The sequence below is a fragment of the Electrona antarctica genome (genome assembly GCF_951216825.1).
Source record: "Electrona antarctica genome assembly, chromosome: 11".
NCBI classification, from domain to species: Eukaryota; Metazoa; Chordata; class Actinopteri; order Myctophiformes; family Myctophidae; genus Electrona; species Electrona antarctica.
Genome location: NC_136792.1, coordinates 32,642,216 through 32,666,918, shown reverse-complemented (window position 1 = coordinate 32,666,918; position 24,703 = coordinate 32,642,216). Strand labels below are relative to the sequence as shown.

General features: G+C 44.5%; 1 protein-coding gene across 1 annotated transcript in view; it reads right to left on the bottom strand.

Annotated features, from left to right (window-relative positions):
* Window positions 1–24,703, bottom strand: part of veph1 (ventricular zone expressed PH domain-containing 1) — a 143,889-nt gene that overhangs the window by 35,741 nt on the left and 83,445 nt on the right. Inside the window, exons 10-14 of the mRNA XM_079513815.1 lie at window positions 24,477–24,684; window positions 24,290–24,425; window positions 15,786–15,925; window positions 14,881–15,015; window positions 1,738–1,855 (exon numbers count right to left, since the gene is read on the bottom strand). Of these exons, the coding sequence (XP_079369941.1) occupies window positions 1,738–1,855; window positions 14,881–15,015; window positions 15,786–15,925; window positions 24,290–24,425; window positions 24,477–24,684 (737 nt within the window). The remainder of the gene's footprint in view (window positions 1–1,737; window positions 1,856–14,880; window positions 15,016–15,785; window positions 15,926–24,289; window positions 24,426–24,476; window positions 24,685–24,703) is intronic.

The following is a 24,703-nucleotide window of genomic DNA, read 5'->3' as shown; positions in this document are numbered from 1 at the left end:
CAAACGAGACAGTGATTGATTGGTTTGTATTACTGTGATGTCACAGAACGACGCTAGAATGACATTTGCAAAAAGAAAAACACAATTGAACACAAACCCTTCCCAATTCTGAGAATTGACCATTTTTCCTGACTGCACCAAGACACAACTTTTGCCGTGACGTCCCAGGGATGATGAACTGTTAAAAGACGTGTGAATGTCATGGTCTTGCTGGGAAAAGATGAATACAAAGGAAAAGATTGTATGGAATAAACACATTTATGATTTATCCCCTCAAATGAAACAGACTGGCCAGGTACATTCAGATAAAAGCTCTCAGGATCTGGGTCCTGTGCATCGTACATACTGCAGAGAGTGTATTTTAATCAGCAGAAGCCAGGATTGCGGATTTGAAGAGATTGAAGAGGCCAAATCCAGAAGCGTTGATATACTGTAAATGAGCGCCCTTGAGGAATTATCCACATTGTGAAATCCAAGTGGCTGCGGAGAGAGAGAACAGCTTGGCCCTGAGCTATAAAGCACTGAATGACGGGAGCAGCAACATGAGAGAATGGTAGCGACACAGAGGTCAAGGAGGGTCAAGTGCATAAAGACCGCTCCAGATTGCACCTCTCTAGGTAACACAATCTATCTACCAGAGTAATGATAGTATATGTTAGAAGTGGGACCAAGAATGACAGGGAATGGGCAAAGACTGGAAGGAGACCAGCTGGAGCTTGGTGGGAGTTACTGTACGTAAACTCCTGGGTGTCCCGATCCATGGATTCCCACCTGAAATGCTGTTGGAGAAAAGAGAGCGACTGGGTCACACCAGGATAGCAAACAAACTGGGAGGAATGTCTCCACTGCAGAACCTGAGAGGGTACATCAGCTGTGGTGGTTAGTGAGAGACTTATTCACCTTCTGTTCAACCTCTAAGGGCCTTCAGTGTGATGAATACAGAAGGATCAGGAAGGATTCATGACAAGTAGATTCAATGAGATAACTTTTCGTGTGAAGTAGAGGAAACTATACTCTTCCTCTGTACACTGTGCCAAAATATGAGCAATATATGATCTATGGTCTCCAAAATCCTATATCCTATCAATAATTGATCAATAATGAAAGCAATGGTGTTGCTCTCGTCTGCAAAATCGACTTCAATCAAGAAGACAAGATGAAGACAAAGCAGATGGAGGCAGATCAAAAGAAACCTATCATAGTTAGGCCTTGAGAAAGCTTAGATTGTGCAAAAAGGGTATTCAGAGCGTATTTTCCACCAAAGCCTACCACTTACTGGAAATTCCCAGAAGGGAAAGGACAGCTTTTTTCCATCAGATCTAGCGGGACTTGGGGGTCCGTCTTGAAATCATCATAGTGTCATTCTTCTAATCAGAGCCGATAACAGGAAATGATGGTGCAATAAAAGCAAAGAATTCTTTTGTTGTATGAAGGGAGATGTTCATTAACTGATGATGAGGTCCCATTCATTCACATATTTGTGAATGAACTCAGGGTAAAACCTGGAGATAGATTCAGAAATATCAGAATCTTGACAGTGAGCTCTCGCCTCAAGTCTCTAACAAAGATGCGCAAGAGCTTCTCTCTGTGTCTGTCTGTCTGTCTGTCTGTCTGTCTGTCTGCGTGCGTGCGTGCGTGCGTGCGTGCGTGCGTGCGTGCGTGCGTGCGTGCGTGCGTGCGTGCGTGCGTGCGTGCGTGCGTGCGTGCGTGCGTGCGTGCGTGATTAAATGAGCTCACCTGTAGCCTTCTCAGGGTTGTTGCACATGAAGCAGAGCCAGCCGCCCTCTTCCTCACTGTAGCCAAAAAGGTCAAAGAAACGCACCTCCTCTAGATGGGTCTGTAGACTGTCCAGATCCTGGGTTGGATGGAGAGAGAGATAGAGTAGAGAGACGGAGAGGGAGAGAGAGAGATATATTTTGAAACCATATATTCAATATGGTTCATTTCCATATCATATTGAAGCGCAGAGTGGAAATCCAGACTCCCTTTACAGATCCCTGTGGACCTGGTAAGTTACTGAACTACACGCCCGCGCACACATACACGCACACGCACACGCACACGCACACACACAAGCATGCGCGGTCCTCGCTAGCACACATACCCCTTTGGCATCCCAGATATAATTAGGCCATTTTGAGGACCTTCACCGGCTTATACAGTTTGAATTATGAAAACAAAGGAATTGCTGAAATGTGATGAATTGCTCTCATCGGTCATTATGATTAAAGGTGGAGGTTCTCCACCTGTGTTTGTGTCATGTGTGGCTTGCGCTCCAGTTTAAAACTCTCCCAGCCAAATCCATCCATCTTTCTCACTTTCCCAACCACCTACCGTACTGCACTGTGCTCCTGAATCACAGCAATGAAGTCACAGTCCACTGCTGCGTTACAGGAGCATGTGTGTGTGTGTGTGTGTGTGTGTGTGCGTGTGTGCGTGCGTGCGTGCGTGCGTGCGTGCGTGCGTGCGTGCGTGCGTGCGTGCGTGCGTGCGTGCGTGCGTGCGTGCGTGCGTGCGTGCGTGACATGCTTTCGAATTTGTTATTGTCAGTAGTAGTAAGAGAATCTCATTATATTATCCTCAACTGTTGAATAATTTGAATAAAGGAGGATGTTACTCTATTCATTACATGTCTTAACTAAGGCTTTGACTAAGGCTTTAAAGAATACAGTTTTTTGTTAAATAAACATTTGACCTCTTATTTAAGTTATTACTATTTTGGAACCGAAATAGGGAACTGTTAGGAACCGGAATCGATAAAAATCCTAACGATACCCATCCCTAACTGTGACCCAGCTCAAGTCATTTCACGTTTTCTGATTGCCACTTTTAGAGTGAGCACAATATCTCCCACCAGAGCCGAGTTGAGCGGCCCTGAGGGAGCTAGATTTGAAAGTATAGATATAGCTCAGCCCACCGAGCTACTGGTCTGCTTCCCCTCTTGAAATGTGCAGAAGGAACCCCATCCAAATGTGTCATTTGGGGGGAACTGAAATGTAACTTGGCCACTCTTTGAGCACTTGATGTAAATGAGAAAAGGTGGTTGCTTACACCAGTCCTCTCTGTGCTAGTAGCTAGCTGGTCCCCAGGACACAGTCAAAGCAATACCATGTGTATGTTTGAGAGAGGAGAGAGCAAGAGAGGAGCCTGTAAATTTGCAACAGTATTTTCTCCTAATGTTTACCTCCATAATAGGGACACTGAACGAAAGACAGAAACCATGAGGGGCAGATGCACAAATGCAGAAATCCATTGCATAAGATAAATGGATACAGCTTCCCTGACGGTAATGCCTTGGAGATACAATGTAAGATTAATTTGTGACATCAAATTTAATTCAAACTTCAACAGAGATAATGGCTTCTCAATGTCAGGTTTTCGGTTCATCAGGCACAGAACACCTCTCACTGTCTGCAAGTTTACTCTGACTAACTGTCTACTGTATTGCTCCTGACAGGTTCTGATTAACTGCTTTTGAAGGGTGGGTCGCCGCCAGTGGATTTTTAATGTTCCGCAACAGGAAAAGGCCCATCTCCGGATTAGGTGATCCCACTCATGCCCAAGTACATGCCAAGCCAATTAAAACGATTTTAACCATGTTTAACAAATGACTCATCTCTGATTTAAATTTATCAGAGGAGCGAGGCACGTGAAAGAGGCGCACACACGCGCACGCATGCACATATGCACGAACGCACACAAAGAAAATGTTTCCAAAAAGCATGTGAGTCACTAAATGAGTAAGCAAGCAACCGATAACTAATGAAAGATGAATAACAAAGGAAGAAAAAAGAAACAGAGGGAAAGTGGACCTGTCAACACAATCTCCATCTGTCCATCACCAATGCCCAAACCAGCTAACCTCAAACTGTGCAGTCCACACCCTATAAAAGATGATGACTTTAATACGCTGGAGGGGAGAGGAAACTGGGCAATGGTCTAACATAGACAGAGAACAACAACCACACGCTGTTGGCTCATCAAGACAGGAAGTTACATTCCCATAACACATGAATCAGAGCAACAATTTCTGGATTATGTGCATCTGAATGTCATCTATCCTTATATCCCTATATAACCTCTCTCTTTTGCTTTCCTTTCTCTCTCTGTCTCTTTGCTAAAATCCATCTTTGTGGGCAGGACACGTTTATAATGTGATCAAGATGGTAGTGTCAGCCTCTGGGGTCGCCTCATGCGTGCTGTGGTTGCATGCATCGCTGTGACTGATGAGCTACAGTAGGAGGTGATGAGGTGGGTCAACTGGTCAAGGCTCTATATAGCACTGGGCTGCTTTCTTTTGGCTCTTTTTGACTACGAAGGTTAACCAAGAACAGGGACGGTTCTAGGGGGGGGGGGGGGGGGGGGGTGGGCATAACCCCCAAACGTGCGTCCTGCCCACCCAATGTGGGTTTGACACCCCACCCGCGCCGGCGGAGTCGCCCCCCCTTACAATTCTGTCTGCCCACCTGAGTGGGGCTGGCTAAATCCGGCCCTGATCCAAGAACCTTCCATAACCTGTTCTGTGATGTCTTTCTTTACGTTATATTATAACTATAGAACTGTGGCAGAACATCACAATAATAATAATAATAATAATAATAATAATAATAATAATAATAATAATAATAATAATAATAATAATAATAATAAGGATAATAATAATAATAATAATAATAATAATAAAATAATAGTAGCTCTACAAGCTCACACATGTCACATTGTGAGCTTGTATATCATCTATTTTGCTATTTTCGAGTTCAACTCCTGGGTACCCAGATATTAGGGTTAGTAGAACCCAAATGAGCTTATAAGAACCTCATCTGAAAGTGAGCCATAGCATATGGAAACAAATCAAGAGCCCGTGAAGTACGTTTCGCGGCACGGCACAATTCACTTAGAAAAGGGCCATTTATGTTCAAGCTCCAGATCCCTTTGTTATTTTAACAAGCGCTGTGGCTCAGCTGGGTTAATCTCATCAGTGTGTGGTTTTGTTTTATTTATTGTTTGCATTGAGATGAAGCCAGTTCATTTGGTATGAGATTAAATTATCCAAATTAAGATATCATTAGACTGACTGTGAGACAGTCAATGTTGCATTGCTGTACAGCAGGGGTTCTCAACCCGTGGGGGGGTCACCAAATAATTTTGGGGGGTCCCCAAATTATTTTCCAAAAAATAAATCAAAAAAGTTTTTTTTTCTTTTTTTTTTTTTTTACTTAATGGCTGGAAAAGAGAAATGAAGAGTTTACATAGTACACATAGTACATGCATACACTTTCCTTAATGATTATATCTGGTTTCAGTATTTATTCATGATGTATTTTCACTATTATTATATGGTTATTGTAGCGGGCAATTTGTATTGGGGGTGGCGGGTGGGGAGGGGGCAGGGGCGGGGGTCACGAGACACGGCCAAAGCATTTCTGGGGGTCCCCGGATCAAAACGTTGAGAATCCCTGCTGTACAGTATACATGCTGTACCAGTAATGTGACTGAGATTTAAAAAAGATGGGGAGTGATGAGGGAAAAGCAGAAAAGAGGATAGAGGGAGGTAAAGAGAAGAGGAGGAGAGCAGAAAGGAGGTGGAGAGAGGAAGAGGAGGAAGGATATTAATGAAGAGGAGACAGGAGGAGAGGGGAGGTGAACGCAGAGAAATAAGCAGTGGAGGGGGAACTGGATGGCTAATGGAGAGTGGAGGTGAGGGGAGGAAGAAGAGAAGAGAGACAATTGGTTGAGAAAGGGGAGTGGACGAGGAGAAAGTGTGTGTGTGTGTGTGTGTGTGTGTGTGTGTGTGTGTGTGTGTGTGTGTGCGTGCGTGCGTGCGTGCGTGCGTGCGTGCGTGCGTGCGTGCGTGCGTGCGTGCGTGCGTGCGTGCGGCCTGGGAGGGGAGAATGGCAGGAGCAGTAGAAGAATTACTGTCACCTCAGCGGCTACAGGAGAGGTCAATAAATTGAAACAGATGAGTGTCGTCCAAAGAGAGTTAAAGAGGAGAGCAGAGGAGGTCTGTCTGAGAGGAAAACGTAGGTGGAGATAAAGAGAATGTGTGCAGAAAGGCATATCTCTCCCTGGAGCTCTGATACGGGTGTTCCATTTTCCACTGAAACACTATGGGCTCCATTTTCGTCGCCGCCTTCGTCGCAGCCGCTGCACGAAAATTACGAGTATAGGAGCTTGCTCTGTCCCTTAATGGTATTTTTCTGTGGAGTCAGGCTGCGTCATCTCTCCTTATTCTCCTACGCATCTCTTCGTAACTTTCCTATAATCAGCAGAAGTGAGTGCCTGCCACTTCCTCGTGTCCATTGTGTTTATATAATTGTATAGTCAAAGACGTTATTTGGCTTGTGCCATGCAGGCATTGTGTGGCGTGTGCGATTCCATTTGCTCGTTCAGTTTCATCACCCCATAGCGCAGCAAATGGGGTTTAATCGGATTTACCGAACTGTCCTTTTAGCTTGAGACGGCCTACACGCACAATCTCTATACCAAATGAAAGCCTGAATTTCGTAGTTTACATAGTACTTTGAAATTCTAAAAATGAGCGAGATCTGAGCGAGTTTTGTGACTAAATGAAAAGATGTGTTCTTGGCTAACCAAAATACCAACTTTAGTTGGGGAATACCCCTTCCCCACTGCTAAATCCCCAAATAGTGTATTTAGAATGCTCGAACGAAAATGGAGCCCTATGTGGCTGTGCGTAGTCCGCCAGGGCTCTATACTAGATCCTCTAGTATTTCCCTCTACGCCAAATCTCTCCAGAGGAAATAGCCGATGTGAGCTTGTAGATCTGATATTTTTGCTGAATTTTAGCCCCAGAAAAGGGATGCCAGAGTTCTTTAAAGTGACAACCACTGCAGCCTACTCTCCTTGTCTCTCTCTCTCTCTCTCTCTCTCTCTCTCTCTCTCTCTCTCTCTCTCTCTCTCTCTCTCTCATCCTCTGGCAGGGTTTGTGCCCTCAGAGTTGGTTGGACTCCATTAAAAACAGGAGAACTGAAACAGGGGAACTGGAGAATTACGCACAGAGAGCTGATGGCAAGCTTCACTTACAACGACCCCCACTAGAATGGACAAACGCGCACACACACACACACACACACACACACACACACACACACACACACACACACACACACAGACACACACACACACACACACACACACACACACACACACACACACACACACACACACTCTCAGAGTAGAATGGACACACACGTGCGCATGAATGCATGCACACATGCATGTACACTTACACCAGGCCCAGTAGAATGGACAAACAACACACACACACATATGCACACACAGAGCTCTTGCAACATTTCAGTGGAAAACTAATATCATGGTTATCAACTGATATTTAATAGGGCAGATGTTTTTTGTGCCTGTATATATATATATGAGTCACCTACGGTATGTGCACGCACGCACGCACGCACGCACGCACGCACGCACAGTAGAAGACTTCAAGCAGGCGCTGACAGACACAACTGTTCTCACATGACAGCCTTTCCCCCATATGAATTCTTTCACGCCTTCACCTGGCTGTATATTTGATTCTCACTATTTCCATTCATTCTTTCCTCAGCCATTATCTCTCTGGGCTCTGTCTCTTCCACCTAGTTCTTTCTCCTTGCTCATTAACCACTTAAACCCCAGCATCCGTACGATTCTGCTTTATACCATACCTTTTTCGGTGACAGTAAGCATTACTTAATTTCCTGTGTTGTTGTCTCAGTGCAGACGGCTCTATCGTCCAGCAGCACAAACACTAACGTTAGTCTGCATAGTTGTGATTTGAACATACACTATCACTGTTCACTATCACTATTATCCTATCTCTCTACTTTATCGCTACTCGGGCTGGTTGTTTAGCTAAGCAACTACCTCTGTTGTTGGCTGTTTGGCTTGACGACCTATGTTGTATCGCATGCCACATGTATAATTACAATCCTGACGCCTTTGTTGTGTCGGCATGTGTAACAAATGCAGTGTTTTCAGCGCTGGAGTCGAGGCTCAGCGAGTTGGAAGCAGTTCTAGCTAGCGGTGCTACTGCTAGCCTAGCCTCCGTTCACACGCAGCCGGGAACACTACCAGTTGCTGTCACCGACCTTGGCCGCTGCTACTGGTCGAGTACACAAAAGCACACGGGACACCAACCACTTCATATTTCAAACAGATTTTCCCCACTCACTGCTACACCCGTTTAGTGTGCCAGTGAGATTTCAGCTCCACTTGGCGACACGCACCTTCAGCATTATCATTACAACAACTCTAGTTATCAGTATGATGAGAAACGTGATGTTAGAGACTCCAGGGACCATAGTCAAATGCATCCCGGGGCCAGAGCGGGCAACATCGAATCAAAAATGTAATTTATTTTCTAAGAGTAAATGTAAGCATTATGATAAGATTGTAATTCACTGCGGTGGCACCGACACACGACTTCGGAGATCATGAAGATAAATGTTGAGTCAGTATTCACATACGCAAAGACAATGTCGGACTAATTTTCTCTGGTCCCCTGCCAAACATGATGAACATTTTGATTGATTGATTGAATACTTTATTGGCAGCAATGTAATTAGTACAGGGTACAGTCAAACAGAAAAGTAATCAGTACAGGGTACAGTCAAACACACGTCCAATGGGATCACCGAAAAAAGTCCTCGCATATGTCTTCATTCAACTACTGGTTGTCAAGGTGGTGTCCAGATAATAATGTGGGCTTTATAAATCATTGGCACACTTTTTAGGGGAAAACTGGTCTGAGAGATGGCATACATCCAACTTGGGATGGTGTGAAGCTCATCTCTAGAAATATGGACACGTTTATCAATAAATTATGACCACCCAGAGTTGGTAATAGGAAGCAGAGTTGCAGTCCTACACACTTCTCTGTGCTTCCGTCAGCAGCCGTATATGCCCTACAAATCTGAACAATAGAAACTGTTCGACCATTAGGCATAATAAACCAAGGGTACAAAGAGCTGTGCAAAAACACCTGCGGTACAGATCAAAACCAATGCAGTAGTGCCACAAAATACAAATATTAAATGATCTCGTCTCTGTCTATCGGTCATTTCAAAGTTGGTGATTGTTATGAAAGAAAATTGTGTAACCAACCATGCATTCATTGTTGCAAATTTGAAGGCCCCCCCCCCCCCCCCCCTCCCCAACAATGACTCAGTGGAAGTTAGAAATATCTAGTTATATTCCTTTTTGTTGGCGCAACTATGATAAAATATATCCTCTGACGGACTGATTTGAGGGCAAGACCCTAGAATGTAACCGTTAACCGTAGCCATATTGTTTGTTTCAGGTATCGTCTTGTATTGTACTTTGTCAAAAAGTATAATATAATATTTTCTTCTCCCCAAATAGAGAGAATAGCATATCTTACATCCCAATAACCTCTCTCTTGCTTGTATTTGTGCTATTAATCGTACGGCGAAGTATATAGGGCTTTTAATCATGTTCTATTTAAAATATATTAAACGGATGTTGTTTGGTAAAGGAAATGAGGGGCTCTTCCTTAATGAAAGCCCAGGGTTTTAATGGAGGCAGAATGAAACAGTGAACAATGGAACGGAGAGAACATTCTGATTATTCTAAAACAAGTGCATAAACCGGTTGAACCGACCGACAAACATTTAAAATGTTAACATTATTCATCTGACCATTACCCCCCACACATGACGTTCTTCACCTCCTTCCTTCCTGTGAAACTACATGTTTCAACAGTCTCCGCTCCCTTACCTCAACATCTTTAATTTAATCTTTGGTATGGTCTCTTCTGTCTCTTATCGCTCTGTTCCCCTCCTTGCTCAGCGGTATCTATCTCTCCCATCTCGCGCTTCGCAACGTCTCCACCTCTAATTGAATTTGGACAGTACAAACACGTCAAGCACACTTTTCCTCCTCCTGTTCGCTTTGTGACAGTGCCACTGCCTATCAGTGGTGGAAAAAGTACTCAAACTGTTATAGGTATCAATACTGCAATATACTGTAAAAGTACTTAAAAGTCCGGAATTCAAAAAGTAAAGTAAGTTAAGGGGTTTGAAGGTGCTGCGTGCTAAATTCTTACTGGGTTCAGTGGGTTGACATTGACAACACCTAATGTAAACATGAAGACAATGCAGGAGCATACAGCAGCTGTAAAGTGACTTATGCCAGCTACTCGTAGGAGGTCAACATCTGATGTAAACATATGAACATGAGCCAGTATTGTTGGCTTTGTTCACCGAACAAAGCCTGGCTTTGTGTTCTCTCTCTCTCTCTCTCTCTCTCTCTCTCTCTCTCTCTCTCTCTCTCTCTCTCTGAGTCCTCTTGTTCAACAATCTCAGTTCCTTCCTCGGCTCCCATCTCTTTCTCACATCCTCTTCTCCTCCTGATCTTTAAACCTTGCCATTTTCTCCAACCTAGTTGGCCTACAATAATCAATGTCAGTAAACGACTGACTCGTCATTGTTGAAACATGCATGCGTGACAATCCCGCTGTAATCCCTCCCACTGCAAACAGCCAGCGATTTCCCATTTCCTAGTTCTGCTTCGCCGACAAACTCAACACGGAAACGTGTGAATCTCCATTATCCCACAGCCAGCCAGCGATGTGCTGGCATTTCACAACTTTCTGGGTCTACTGGCGTTCATTCAAATCAAATGGCCCATCAAATAACCGGAAAGAAAGTTGCCACGCTTTTATAACAGACCAAACAGAGACAGGGCCCTGGAATGCCTTCATTATTTGGTCAGATTGTTTTACAATGGTGTTATTCAAATTCATTTAATTAGGTCCCGTTTGTCCACCCCATTACCTCCATTAAATCAATATTTTGCCTTAGCATAGGGCATGAAACTGTAACCACACTGTGACTGTGTTTTTGGTTATGCAGTCTAGTGTATAGGGTGTATATTGTTTGTATAGAGGTTGCTTTTGTTTTTTGCACAAGGGGGGATACTGTAATGATGATGTGTGTTTTTCTGCCCTTCATATAGACAAACCCGCGGAGGGGCTGTAGGCAATCAATGCTGCGGTGTCAAGCTGTGCTTAATGTGACACCGCAGATATGATTGCGCCCAGGGCAGCGCCGCCACTGCGTCACCTGACCTGCCACTCTGGATCTACAGCGAAGGAGCACATTTGGTCGACTTTATTACCGCCCCCACCGACAATTACCACTAACAATGTACAACTCACAAATCCCATAAAACCTCTGCGGTGTCCTGCAGGTCACACTGCTGCACCGCACTCCAGAGGAGATTGGCTGCATTTCAATCGACTGTTAACGTTTAAACGTGGCTCATTCAATATGCGTGAACAGACCACATGGATTTGGAGAGTTTCATTATGAAGAAAAAAAGCTGAAGGGGTCCATACGTGTCCATCCATTTCAATGGATCCGACCCGTAGTCTCTCTAACCCCATGCATCTCCTCCTCCCCCTTGAACATCCTCCCATGTTTACCTGCATGTGTTACTGCCTGTTTTTCTGTATGTGTCCTGTGTTTCATAACTGCTGTAATGCTATGATTTCCCCCATGAGAACAATAAAGTCTAACTTCCCCCTCACCCAGCTCCTCCTCACATGTTCTTCCCCTCCTGCAACCCTCCTCCTTCTCCTCCTCTGTGCCCGCGCTCTATTTCTGTTTTATGTTGTGTGTGCAGTAAAAGCAAAGTACAACACAGATGTATCCATGTCTCCTCCTGAATCTCCCAAGGCTCATAAACCCCACCTCTGGCCTTCCTTTGAAAACTCCTCCATCATTACAAACATAATTAGGAACCTTTTACTTTCCTCTTAGGGGATTTATTTTACCCCCCCTCACTCATCTCATTCTACCTCCATCCCTCTGTCCTTCCGCTCCATGTGTTTCTGATTGGTCCACAGCACAGGGAGGGAAGGCTTATTGGAGGTACAGGCCAGCAGAGGGTGAGAGAGTGAGAGAGAGAGAGAGAGAGAGAGAGAGAGAGAGAGAGAGAGAGAGAGAGAGAGAGAGAGGGGAAATGCACTTCATGTGGATGGACTGAGAGGTCAGACCTAGCTTCCACTGCCTAACCTTCTGACTAAGTTTGTAGTGTCAAGTTCACTGTGGCTGTGCGTTGGTTGTTGAAACTTGAATCTCATGTTTCCCTTCTTTTTCTCGACACTGAATGTGGCTTACAGTATGTACAGTATGTGTATTACACTGTATGTGGCTTAACAGTGCTCTGACAATTATGTACAATACTCAATATGACAATTATGTAGGGCCTATACAATACTCAATGATAGATCATGTAGTTCTGCTGGAAATTAACTAATCTAATAGTCTGCTTATACTGTATGTTTTCACTGTCTATATTTGTCATGACTCTTTTATCTATTTACTTATTTAGTGCTTCAACAATTCTCTTTTTATTTTTCCATTCCAGTGGTTCTCAGATTGGGGTCCAGAGATCCTCAGGGTGCCTTATGGGGGTTCCAAATGGACTCTGAATACTCTCACTATACGGGGGTCTTTGAATGAAAACAAACAAACAAAAACGTTTGAGAATCACTGGTGGTGACTGGTCTATTTTACCACTGTCTGTGTCTGGTTGCTGACCTGCTCAGGCTAGGCCAGTGCAGTTTCAATAAAGAGCTCCATCAATATGATGAGGTAGAGGTTCAACATGAATTGACACGCCGCTCCTCCCGGGTCTAACTCTATGGTCTGGCTGTCTGCTGGGGGAAGAGCTGTTCCAATTGGGTCCAGATGCAGCGCTGCAGGCTGTGGGCTTTATTAGCTGACGGGCAGGTAAATCATCACCAAGTAAAAAAGACTCGATAGTTGGCTTTAGAGGGCGAGACGCACAGGAAGACGTTTTCAAGTGTGTCCAAACGGGTTATCGTCACACAGCGTGAGACGTACTGCCCTCCGTTTAATGTGTGTGTGTGTGTGTGTGTGTGTGTGTGTGTGTGTGTGTGTGTGTGTGTGTGTGTGTGTGTGTGTGTGTGTGTGTGTGTTGAAGGGCAGTTATTCTTTCATCCTATGATGATATGGTTAATGCGCTAGTGTGCATACGTGTACTGTGTGTGTGTGTGTGTGGGGGGGGGGGATCTCAGGGGTTAGAGAGACTGAGAGAGAGAAAGAATAGGGGTGACGTGTGTGTGTGTGTGTGTGTGTGTGTGTGTGTGTGTGTGTGTGTGTGTGTGTGTGTGTGTGTGTGTGTGTGTGTGTGTGTGTGTGTGTGTGTGTGTGTGTGTGTGTGTGTGTGTGTGTGTGTGCGCGTGCACGTGCGCGTGCGTATGTTTATGAGCAGACACAGACAGCCTCCATATGGTAACTATAGCCAGGCCGTCCCAGAGCAGTCACAATACAGGTTTTTGGGAGAAAGACAAACGACAGCTGTATTTTCTCTTCAGGTCTAATGATTTCCAAGCGCCACATAATGAGGGGGCAACGCATGAAGGATGGCACGCCTATGAATCACACGCACGTGCACACGCACGTGCACACATGAATGCATGCACGCACACAACATCGTATGCACATGCGTATGCATGCACACACACACGCACATTCACATTCACATGCGTATGCATGCACACACACACACACACACACACACACACACACACACACACACACACACACACACACACACACACACACACACACACACACACACACACACACACACAGACACGTGAGCGCGACAGAGTGTACGGGTGAGTGGACGTTTTGCTTACATAAATGTCCATTTAGCATGCGTCACGTTTAAACAAAGTGTTATGGCAAAAGGTCAACTCTGACCCTTCTATCTAGGAGCCATTTCTGGGGATGACCTCATGCATTCTTCTTAAAAAAAGCGGCATATGTTCACATAAAACACACACTCGTTATGTTAACAGGCACGTGTCAGTGCATACCGACGCAAGCCAACGCGGACTTCCAAACACGTGAGCGCACGTGGGGGGAAAAGGCAAAACATGTTAATGTAATGACATATGCACAGTACACACTTAATGTATGCATGTACTGTACGACATACCTGTATACACACAGTCAGTGGTGGAAAAAGTACTCACATTGTTTACTTAAAAGTACCAAGAGTAGAAAGTACTCATTATGCAGGATGTCCCAAAGTTTCCAATGTATACAATTCTTTCTAGCAGATCTACAAGCTCACAGATATGCAACTGTGCACAAAACGAATTTCACCCCATTTAAGATGATTCTGATTCTGACAACGCGTCACTTGTGAGCTTGTAGATCAGCTATTTTCAAATAGCTAAAGAGGGCTGGTTAATGTACATCTGAGTTACTAGTTATTTCAAAGTAACCATTAACTAAAGTTTTCAAATAATTGTAGAGAAGTAAAAGTACAATATTTGCCTCTGAGATGTAGTGGAGTACAAGTAAAAATATTGAAATTCATATAGTAAAGTAAGAAATCCTCAAAAGTGTACTTAAGTATAGTCATTTTGTACATTACACCAGTGGTTTTCAACTGATTGTGAACCAGGGACCACCACCCTGACTAAGAATCAACCTGGGGACCACAGTGTGTACTGTTGGGATGGGATATGGGCTAAGATCAGGGCTAAGATCAGGGCTAAGATCAGGGCTAAGATTAGGGCTTTCGTAACACTTGCTATGCAATGCATTGTTCCATGTTCATACATACCACTGTTTCTTAACTGATGGTCCACACTCCACAGACTACTGGTCCATGGCATAAAGGCCTGCAGGTTGAGGTACAGGCTTTGGTTCTGACATACTATTGGTCCAACTGTCATTAGAATGACAACCTATATATACTAAATGCATGGTCAGGGACCACATGCAATACCTTCACGGACCACCAGTGGTCCATGGACAACCTGTTGTAAACCCCTGCTTTACACCACTGCACACATACCTTCCTGTGTGGGGTGGTGTGTTGTGTCATTGCCATGGGGAAGCTGTGAGCTCCTTTCAGTTGAGTCTTCTCCCAGAGAGAACCCAGTTGTTGGACACACGCATCTCCCGTGCACAGAGGACGGCTGGATTTACTCTAGGAGAGAGAGAGAGAGAGAGAGAGAGAGAGAGAGAGAGAGAGAGAGAGAGAGAGAGAGAGAGAGAGAGAGAGAGAGAGAGAGAGATTTATGTTAGCTTTTCCATACAGTACACATCACCAGGGACATGTCACATGTCCGAAAGTGTCTGTGACAAGACTTGTCATTGTCCGTGGCACATTTTTTATTTCGTTTTTACAATACATAACATTATAATGTTCTTATTTTGATCATATGACCAAATGAAATTACTGAATGCAGTCTCCAAGTTTTCTTCAGAATATGACACTGACTTACTACTACTATACATTTTTACGTCCACTAGGACAGCGGTTCTCAATCTTTTTTTTATTTTCATAACTCTGAGAGTGTACAAATGTTCATGTTATTTGTGCGTGGATAGTTAAAGAAGAAGGTAAAGAAGAAACAAACTATCCATCTTAGCTTCAACAATCGACAGGCTGTTTTGCTTAGAGCAGGGGTTCTCAACGTTTTTGGCTGGGGACCCCCGGAAATGCTTTGGCCTAAACCCCTGGCTTAGAGTAGGACTTGTTTTGGCCGCTGCACCAAGTGAGGGGATGCGTCACATCCGCTTTATCGCTTGCTCATGGAAATAGCTTCCATTCTCTTGACTATGACGGAAGCATTTGAAAATTGCGAGAGGCAACAGTCTGGCCAGGCGAGACTAGGAAAAGCCTGGCAACTGTGCAGTCGTGAGCGAAAGCATATGGCACCTCTTTAGTTGTTAGTGTTGTACTGTACAGTATACCTGCAGGTCCAGAAGCATGATGTGGATCCAGAGATGGGGTTGTCTGCTGCTCAGGTTAAAGCAGGACTTGGCGTACAGGCAGTAGTGGCCCTTTAAGGGACAGGAGAACGATAGCTTGGCAACGCACCCTCGATTGGAATCTGTTTTACGCACACACACATGTCGCACACAGTCACACGCACGCACGCACGCACGCACGCACGCACGCACGCACGCACGCACGCACGCACGCACGCACGCACGCACGCACACACACACACACACACACACACACACACACACACACACACACACACACACACACACACACACACACACACACACACACACACACACACACAATCATCATTAGCGAGTGAACCTGCTCCACCCACCAACTGCATTCAAATGTTTTGCTTCGTGGACTTAATATACATAAAAAGAACCTGAATTGAGTCTGGTTGTACTCCAAGTTCTCTCTTTTGCCTTTATTGATATAAGTAGACACAGGAAACGGGGAGAGAGAGAGAGATGGTGAGAGACACGCATTGTGCACGCTGTCAGGCTACATTGGAGCCTAGGTGAGAGACACACAGTGTGCACGCTGTCAGGCTACATTGGAGCCTAGGTGAGAGACACACAGTGTGCACGCTGTCAGGCTACATTGGAGCCTAGGTGAGAGACATGCAGGGTGCACGCTGTCAGGCTACATTGGAGCCTAGGTGAGAGACATGCAGGGTGCACGCTGTCAGGCTACATTGGAGCCTAGGTGAGAGACACGCAGTGTGCACGCTGTCAGGCTACACCCGGGCTGCTAGACCAGTGGTCTGGGTCGTACTCCAAGTTCTTAATTGTCAAATGTACTAATCAGTCACCCACATCTTGCAGTGTTCATATTAATTTCTCTGTGACCCTGAACCTCTCCTTTACAATGTATTTCGTTTTTCTTGTGTGGCCTAGTTTGTTCTCTTTAAGTGTTATACTGCCCTACAAAGTCAGAGCAGATGGAGCGAGTGCATTCTCCGGCAGTGGATTTTGACAGCTCCGTTCCACGGCAGGGTCGGTCCGTTCAGCGCCCGCCGCTCCAGAAGTCGCAACATGCCAGTAACAGCCACGGCGCTGCCGGGGAAGGTGGGAGGATTATGACACTCCACTGCTGCTCACTTCCGCGGCAGTGCTTTTTTTTTTTTTAAGATATTTTTTTGCGGCTTACGCCTTTTATTGGTTTTTTGAAGGGACAGAGGCTGACAGGAAACGGGAGAGAGATGGGGGAAGACATGCAGTAAAGGCCGTGTCGGGCTCGGGAGTCGAACCCGCGGCACACTGCGACTGGATTACCAGTCGGGTGCCCAGACGGTTACGCCACCGCCTGGGCCCGCGGCAGTGCTTTTGTCCGACATGCGTTGCGTTGTGCTTGCGGTTAGGGTTAGGGTTTGGGCTAGGGTGTTGGACTGATGCCCGGTTAGGGTTAGGGTTTGGGCGGCTAGGGTGTTGGACTGATGCCGCCGAGAAACACTGCTGCCTGCCGCGGGTCTTGTCTGCAATTGGTGGAGACTCCGCGGCTAATGCACTCGCTCCCCTCAGCCAGAGTGTAGTAACTACTGTATGCTCAAGGTGAAACTGAGATAATTGGCTTTAAAGTTTTTCAACTGGCCAGCCAAATGGGCTATAAGTATACAAGTGATATTACTTTAATTGACATAATGCTCATGCCCAAAAATCAGAATGGCTGATTTGACCCGTGACCTCCAAAATGTAGTTACTGCACACTGCCTTGGTTTTGAGTTAGGTTTTGTAGTTACTGCAATTAACACCAATTCTCAAAAACAAAACAAAATGTATCTCTGAAACAAAATTTCGACCAAAATGCTGTTACTGCAATCTGGCTTTGTAGGGCAGTATAGGGATGCTTAAGTATGGTCCATCTAGGTAAGACCAATAGGAGATGTGTAAGTACGTTCTTCCCCTATTAAGACCTTAGCATTGTCTATATGTTCTGTCTCAATAAGACCTCAGAGCTGTCCAAGTACATTCTGTCTCTGTAAGACCTTAGTGCTGTAACAGTGTTACCTTTGGCACACATCACATTCCTCTATACGGCACTTTCAATGCACTCACATAAACAAGACCCAAATGCCTTGTAAACCTGTAACCAACAACCAGGACGACCTGCATGCTTTGGCTCAGTCAATGTGTCTGCACAGTGTACAAAATGTATGCATGTGTGCACAACACGTGTGGATGTGTGTGTACAGTGTGTGTACAGTGTGTGTGTGTGTGTGTACAGTATGTGTGTGTGTGTGTGTGTGTGTGTGTGTGTGTGTGTGTGTGTGTGTGTGTGTGTGTGTGTGTGTGTGTGTGTGTGTGTGTGTGTGTGTGTGTGTGTGTGTGTGTACAGTGTGTGTGTGTGTGTGTGTGTGTGTGTGTGTGTGTGTGTGTGTGTGTGTGTGTGTGTGTGTGTGTGTGAGATTCTCTGAATTTATGTTTGCAATTTTGTGTGGGCGAGTATGTATCCTGTTAGTACGTGTGTGTATAAATAGTGTGTGTGTGTGTGTGTGTGTGTGTGTGTGTGTGTGTGTGTGTGTGTGTGTGTGTGTGTGTGTGTGTGTGTGTGTGTGTGTGTGCGCGTGCACGCGTGCGTGCGTGCGCGCGCGCGCGTGCATGTTTGTCTGGAGAATGAAGGCCTCACGTGTAGGTCAGCCGGCAGCATGATGACATCACTCAGCTGAGACAGCCTGTGATGTCATATCCTTAGGCCCTTGAGGTTGACAATCATAAGGAGACTGTGGTAGTGAGAAAGGCAAGGGAAAGATCCAATTATGGGATAATGAAAGGAGATTGGAGACAACATGTCCGTGTCCGTGTCCATGTCCGTGTGTGCGTGTGTGTGTGTGTGTGTGTGTGTGTGTGTGTGTGTGTGTGTGTGTGTGTGTGTGCCTACAATTTTGTGCATCAATGTCACAAATCCTGTAACAATGTCCAAATCACAGTGGAGAGAACATAGACCAGAAGATGGATAAATGCGCAGAAGAAGAAAGCGAGAGAGGTGACGAGCCCCTGTTAGGAAGTGAACTGCTTGACCCTTTATCTCTCTCTCTCTCTCTCTCACACACACACACACACACACACACACACACACACACACACACACACACACACACACACACACACACACACACACACACACACACACACACACACACACACACACACACACACACACACACACACACACACACACACACACACGTGTTTCCACTTACACAGCAGGCTCTGTGCAGGTCTAAACAAATCTCCTAACCCAGCCCTACGTAGCGCCCTTGCTCTATGCATTGATTCATTTATCCATTAACAGATTAGCTGCTACAAGACGCTCCAAGTGAGATGTCCATTAAAGCTTGGCTCGCAGTTTGGGTTTAGTCACTTGTACTCTTTATTTTGTATTGTGACAGATGGTGGGCCAAGAAGGAAACAGCACAGGGGAAAGACACATGGTTGAAGGTTTTGGCATGTTTTGATTCAGAACAATAAGGGGTAATTGGTGCATTTATATAACGCCTTTATCCATCGTGCTGAACAATGTGTGTTGCATTCACCCACATTCACACGACAACAGTGGAGAGAACCATGCGCGGCACCAACCTGCTCATCAGGAGCAGTTATGGGTTCTTGCTCAAGGACACTTGAGCTAACCCAGGTATCCAGTAACTAAAGTAAAAAAATCCTCTCAGTTTGGACAAAATTGGATTATTTAGTTTCTCAACTGATTCTGACAGGACATTAGGTCTATTAGCCAGGATAAAAAGTCTGCCCAAATCTGCTCACTGCAAATACCCAAAATTTGCCTTAATCCAAGATGCCACCATTGACACCCTATTATAAGGCAATATTTTCTAAATTTCATTATGCTTTAAGTAGCATGTGACGTGTCAAACTAGTGGGTTTTCATGATCCTGAATCCATTCCAAGCATTAGTTTTGCATGAAAAACACTCCTTGGACTAAATTTGGCCATAGACACTTACCCAAATGTCCCCAAAATGTGCTGACCTCATCACATTAATGAAGATGGCTATGGCCGTTTTTAGCCCAAGGAGTGTTTTTTGTGCTAAACTAATGCTTGGAATGGATTCAGAATCATGAAAACCCCCTAGTTTGACATGTCACGTGCTACTTAAAGCATAATGAAATTTTGAAAATATTATAATAGGGCAATATTGGCATCTTGTCAATGGTGGCATTTTGGATTAAGGCAAATTTAGGGTATTTGCAGTGAGCAGATTTGGGTAGATTTTTTATCCTGGCTAGTAGACCTGATGTCCTGTCAAAATCAGGTGAGAAACTAAATAATCCAATTTTGTCCAACCTCTGCCATTTAATTATTGGACTAAGGGGGAGCCGGAGATTGAAGCGAGAATCCTCAGATTCCCAAACGGCAGTTCTACCTCTTGGTACAGTGATGAGAGCCTTGAAGGTGAGGATTAACTCTGATAGAACTTTGGGCGTAAAGCAGCCTTTTTCAGTGCGTATTTCACCAACCGCTAAACTAACAACGTGGTCGCTGTTGCTTGACTTACACCAACATATCAATTTCTGTGGTGATAGACAACTTTTAAATTAAAAGCATGATATGAAATCAATAAATCAAATGAAATGAATACAGCCGCTCACTAAATTGGCAGAATCACATTTTTGGGAGAAAGAAAAGTGTGTGTGTGTGTGCGTGCGTGCGTGCGTGCGTGCGTGCGTGCGTGCGTGCGTGCGTGCGTGCGTGCGTGCGTGCGTGCGTGCGTGCGTGCGAATAGTATGTGCATTAATCATAACCCCTTACTCTTAATGCCAAAACACAGAACCCCTCTGAGAGACACTAATCACACATTAAGCCACCTACTGACTCCTGTGTGTGTGTGTGTGTGTGTGTGTGTGTGTGTGTGTGTGTGTGTGTGTGTGTGTGTGTGTGTGTGTGTGTGTGTGTGTGTGTGTGTGTGTGTGTGTGTGTGTGTGTGTGTGTGTGTGTGTGTGTGTGTGCACATGCATCCCAGTGTCAGAGAGCACATGGGGGTTAACTAATACCACACTTTATCATTAATTATGAGCAGCCACCACGTCTGCCTGTAATCTCACACTGGCGTTCAGGAGGGCTTATAGCCTACTAGGATCCCTTCTCTTTCTCAAGTGTTCTCAGATTCTTTATAGCAGGGGAGCCAGTCACCTAAAATTTGAGAGGACCACATGTGATGTCATGCCGTACTTTTTATTTGTGTTTTTTCTATTAATTTAGTCATTAAGGTCCACAGAATAAGCCGGAAACATTGCGAAAAAAAAGTTATGGCCATTTTTGTGTACCACACCATAGACAACATAATTATATGGTGACATTTTCCAAATTTCATTATGCTTTAAGTAGCATGTGACATGTCAAACTAGGGGGTTTTCATGATTCTGAATCCATTCCAAGCATTAGTTTTGCACAAAAAACACCCCTTGGGCGTCATCACAAATGTGATGAGGTCAGCAGAAAATGTGTGGCTATGGCCGAATTTAGGCCAAGGAGTGTTTTTCGTGCAAAACTACTGCTTTGAATGGATTCAGAATCATGAAAACCCCCTAGTTTGACATGTCACAAGCTACTTAAAGCATAATGAAATTTGAAAAATATTGCCTTATTTATTGTCTCTGGTGTCATATACAAAAATGGCCGTTTTTTCACGATGTTTCCGGCAGAGCAGGCCTCTCATTCTGTGGACCTTAATGACTAATGACCTGTGGCCCCTCGACTATTATTATTTCAATCTCAGCCTCTCTGTCAGCCTCTCCCTCTCCTTCTTCACGCTGGCCTTTCTTTCTAATCTATGCACGTCACACTCCCTCAGGAAATATACAGTATAGTCACTGTCTGGCAGTAACCTCGTATCTCCATGTTTCACATGTTTTCCTTTGTAAATTAATGCCCTACTTCATCATACAAGAGTGTCCCACAAAAGTTGTTAAAATAGCCGATCTACAAGCTCACAATGTGTCACGATGAGACTTGTTGTGTGCTTGTGCTTATTATAATTATAATAATTATAATAATAATAATTATAATAAGAAAACGGCTTTGAACAGAAAAGGTTTCCACCGACAGCGACAATATCTAAGATATATTTCTGCTACGACTTTGTTTTTGGAGAAAGCGAGAGAGAGCACATGATGCTCTCCTGATGAGGGCCTCCTTGTCCAAATAAGAACGATGAAGTGAAACTCACTTTGAAAGAAATTTTTACACTTTCAGAGTTCAATTACCACCACAGAATTTGTGTAAGTAGTTTTGTACACGCAGACACACACACACACACACACACACACACACACACACACACACACACACACACACACACACACACACACACACACACACACACACGTGTGGTCGTAAAAAGCTGTATTTCATTAGCCTGCTGGCCCAGCTTTAACCCTGACATAAACCTTAAGTACAACCACATCTCATCATAATCCTATACCCTAACCTCGAAATCCATACTGTATGCCGTAAAGTAATCCACACCCTAACCAGTCTAAATCCATACTGTATGCCGTAAAGTAATCCACACCCTAACTAGACCAGTCTGAATCCCTATTCCTAACCTCACTCATAATCTTTAGTGTAGTTTACCCAAACTTTAACCTCTAAATCCCTATGCCTAACCTCTTAGGGCCCTATCTTGCTCCACCCCTTACCCCTCATCTCTAAACTTACTTGCCAATTTTGAAAAACATTTTTAAATAGTTCAACTAGCGATCTACATCGGCATGTTGTGAGCTTGTAGATCGGCAAACCGCCAGAACACGGAGGGTAAAATTAGTACCCTAGCCCACCAAACACGAGACTCTCGTGTTCCAGGGTTTACATTCTTTAATCCATGTTTTGATCCGATTGTATCGTTAGCCACCAGTCGCTAACACAACAACACCAAGTAGGACAGTGGCCGCGGCCATTTTGAAAATGCACGCGCATCCACTTCCATTCTAAGCCCTGCATTTAAAGCTCTGTATCTCAGAAACGACATTGAGGGGCCGTTTCTCTGGCCCAGACAAGCGTTTTCAACGGCCGTTAGCAGGCGCTGTGATACTCGCGGTCGGGTTTTTCCACCACCGACCGAGAGAACAACAACCGGTCAAGACACCACACACAGCAGTTTGTCACTGTATACATGCGATTACGGATATTTGGCTCTTCAAAGTAAGTGTTACGCGCGATAAAACCCTGGCAGTACGCTATTAATTAATGGCGGCGGATTAAGAGTTAAAAGGTAAAAAAAAAGGCAAATACGTTTGGGGATAAGGGGTAAGGGGTGGCACAAGATATAGCCCTTAAAGGGACAACTGTAACTGTAACTCTATACTGTAAGAATAGAAACGAACCGATTCCTTATGGGTGCCAGCCAGAGAATGTCCATTTTGCGCTAATTATTTTTTCCCCCACAAATAAAGTAAAACAAAAAGACAATATAATGCACTCTTGCCACAATGTTGTTACACATGCACGATTTAACACTGACGCCTTTTCTGTGTATTATATTGTGTTGTCATCGGTGGTGGAAAAAGTAACAACATTTTGTACTTTAGTAAAAGTATGAATACTGCTATGTGGAAATACTCATGTACTAAAGCACCATAAGTAGAAAGTACTCATTATGCAGGAATGTCACAAGTTTTTTCTAGAAACAATGCGTCACAATGCGTCACTTTGCGACGCCAAAATGTATATGGCTGAAGTGAGTTTTCAAATATTTGTAGTAGAGTAAAAGTACAATATTTGCCTCTGAGATGTAGTGGACTAGAAGTATTGAAAATTGGCAATACTCCAGTAAAGTATATATATATATATATATATATATATATATATATATATATATATGTATATATATATTTAAGGGGCGCGTCAGAATTCCGCTAACTATGACGTAAATTAAACATCAAAACATTAAACGCCATTGACATTGAAGGGATAAACTTACGTCATATGTAAACGAGCAAATCGGCTAACCAATCACATTGGTGGGAGCGCTTGGCCAATAAGGGACCACCTTATGTAGCAATGTCAAATGTCCGCTAACATAAACTGATGTACGATGACAAGAGCGCCCCTCATTTCACATGGGTATGATTATTTTTTACCCATTTAGGCCTGACGTCGAAATTAAAAAAATGTCTTCTAAATCCTGACAGTTTTCTGAAATACCTGTTTCTGTATCAGTGGTGCTCAATATTTCATGTCAAGGACCCCAAAAATTATATGTAATTTGCCACTGATCCCCTTCTGAAAATATGTTGTTCCAGGGACCTCCCCAGAAGCTAAGATTTGAGTTAAAATGTTCACTCTGTAATAATATATATTCAAAGATTTGAGGCACATTTTCACGACCTACAAGTTTGTAGATCTGCTATTTTTCAATAGCTAAAGTATAACATAATGTTCTGAAACACCAAAGGGGGGGTGCCCAAAATGGGTTAAGTATAGTAGTTACAAAGTGACGTCAGTACCTTCTATGACACAGTGTTGTGGTGTTGGGATCAGGTGCAGCATCTCTTTACAGAACTCTCGAATCTCCTCCATGTTGTCTCTCAGGTGTACATACAGTCTGTCTGTCTCACTCTTCTCCTCCTCCGTCTTTTCCTTCTCTCTCTCCTCCTCCTCCTCCTCCTCTTCCTCCTCCTCCTCCTCTTCGACCTGTCCGTTGGGGGCGGTGGAGATGGGCCGGGAGCCGCCGTCGGTCTGTTTCTTGTTTGTGGGCGATACTTCCTGCAGCTCGGAGTGTTGATTGGCTGAGCCGTCTGACACGATGCTGTCTGGAGTTATGTCCAGTCCGTCTCCGTCCTCGCCGTTGTCTGAGTTGACAGAGCGTGAGCGCACGGCGTGCAGAGCCAGGCTCTTTGACCTGGAACACATTTAGCCAT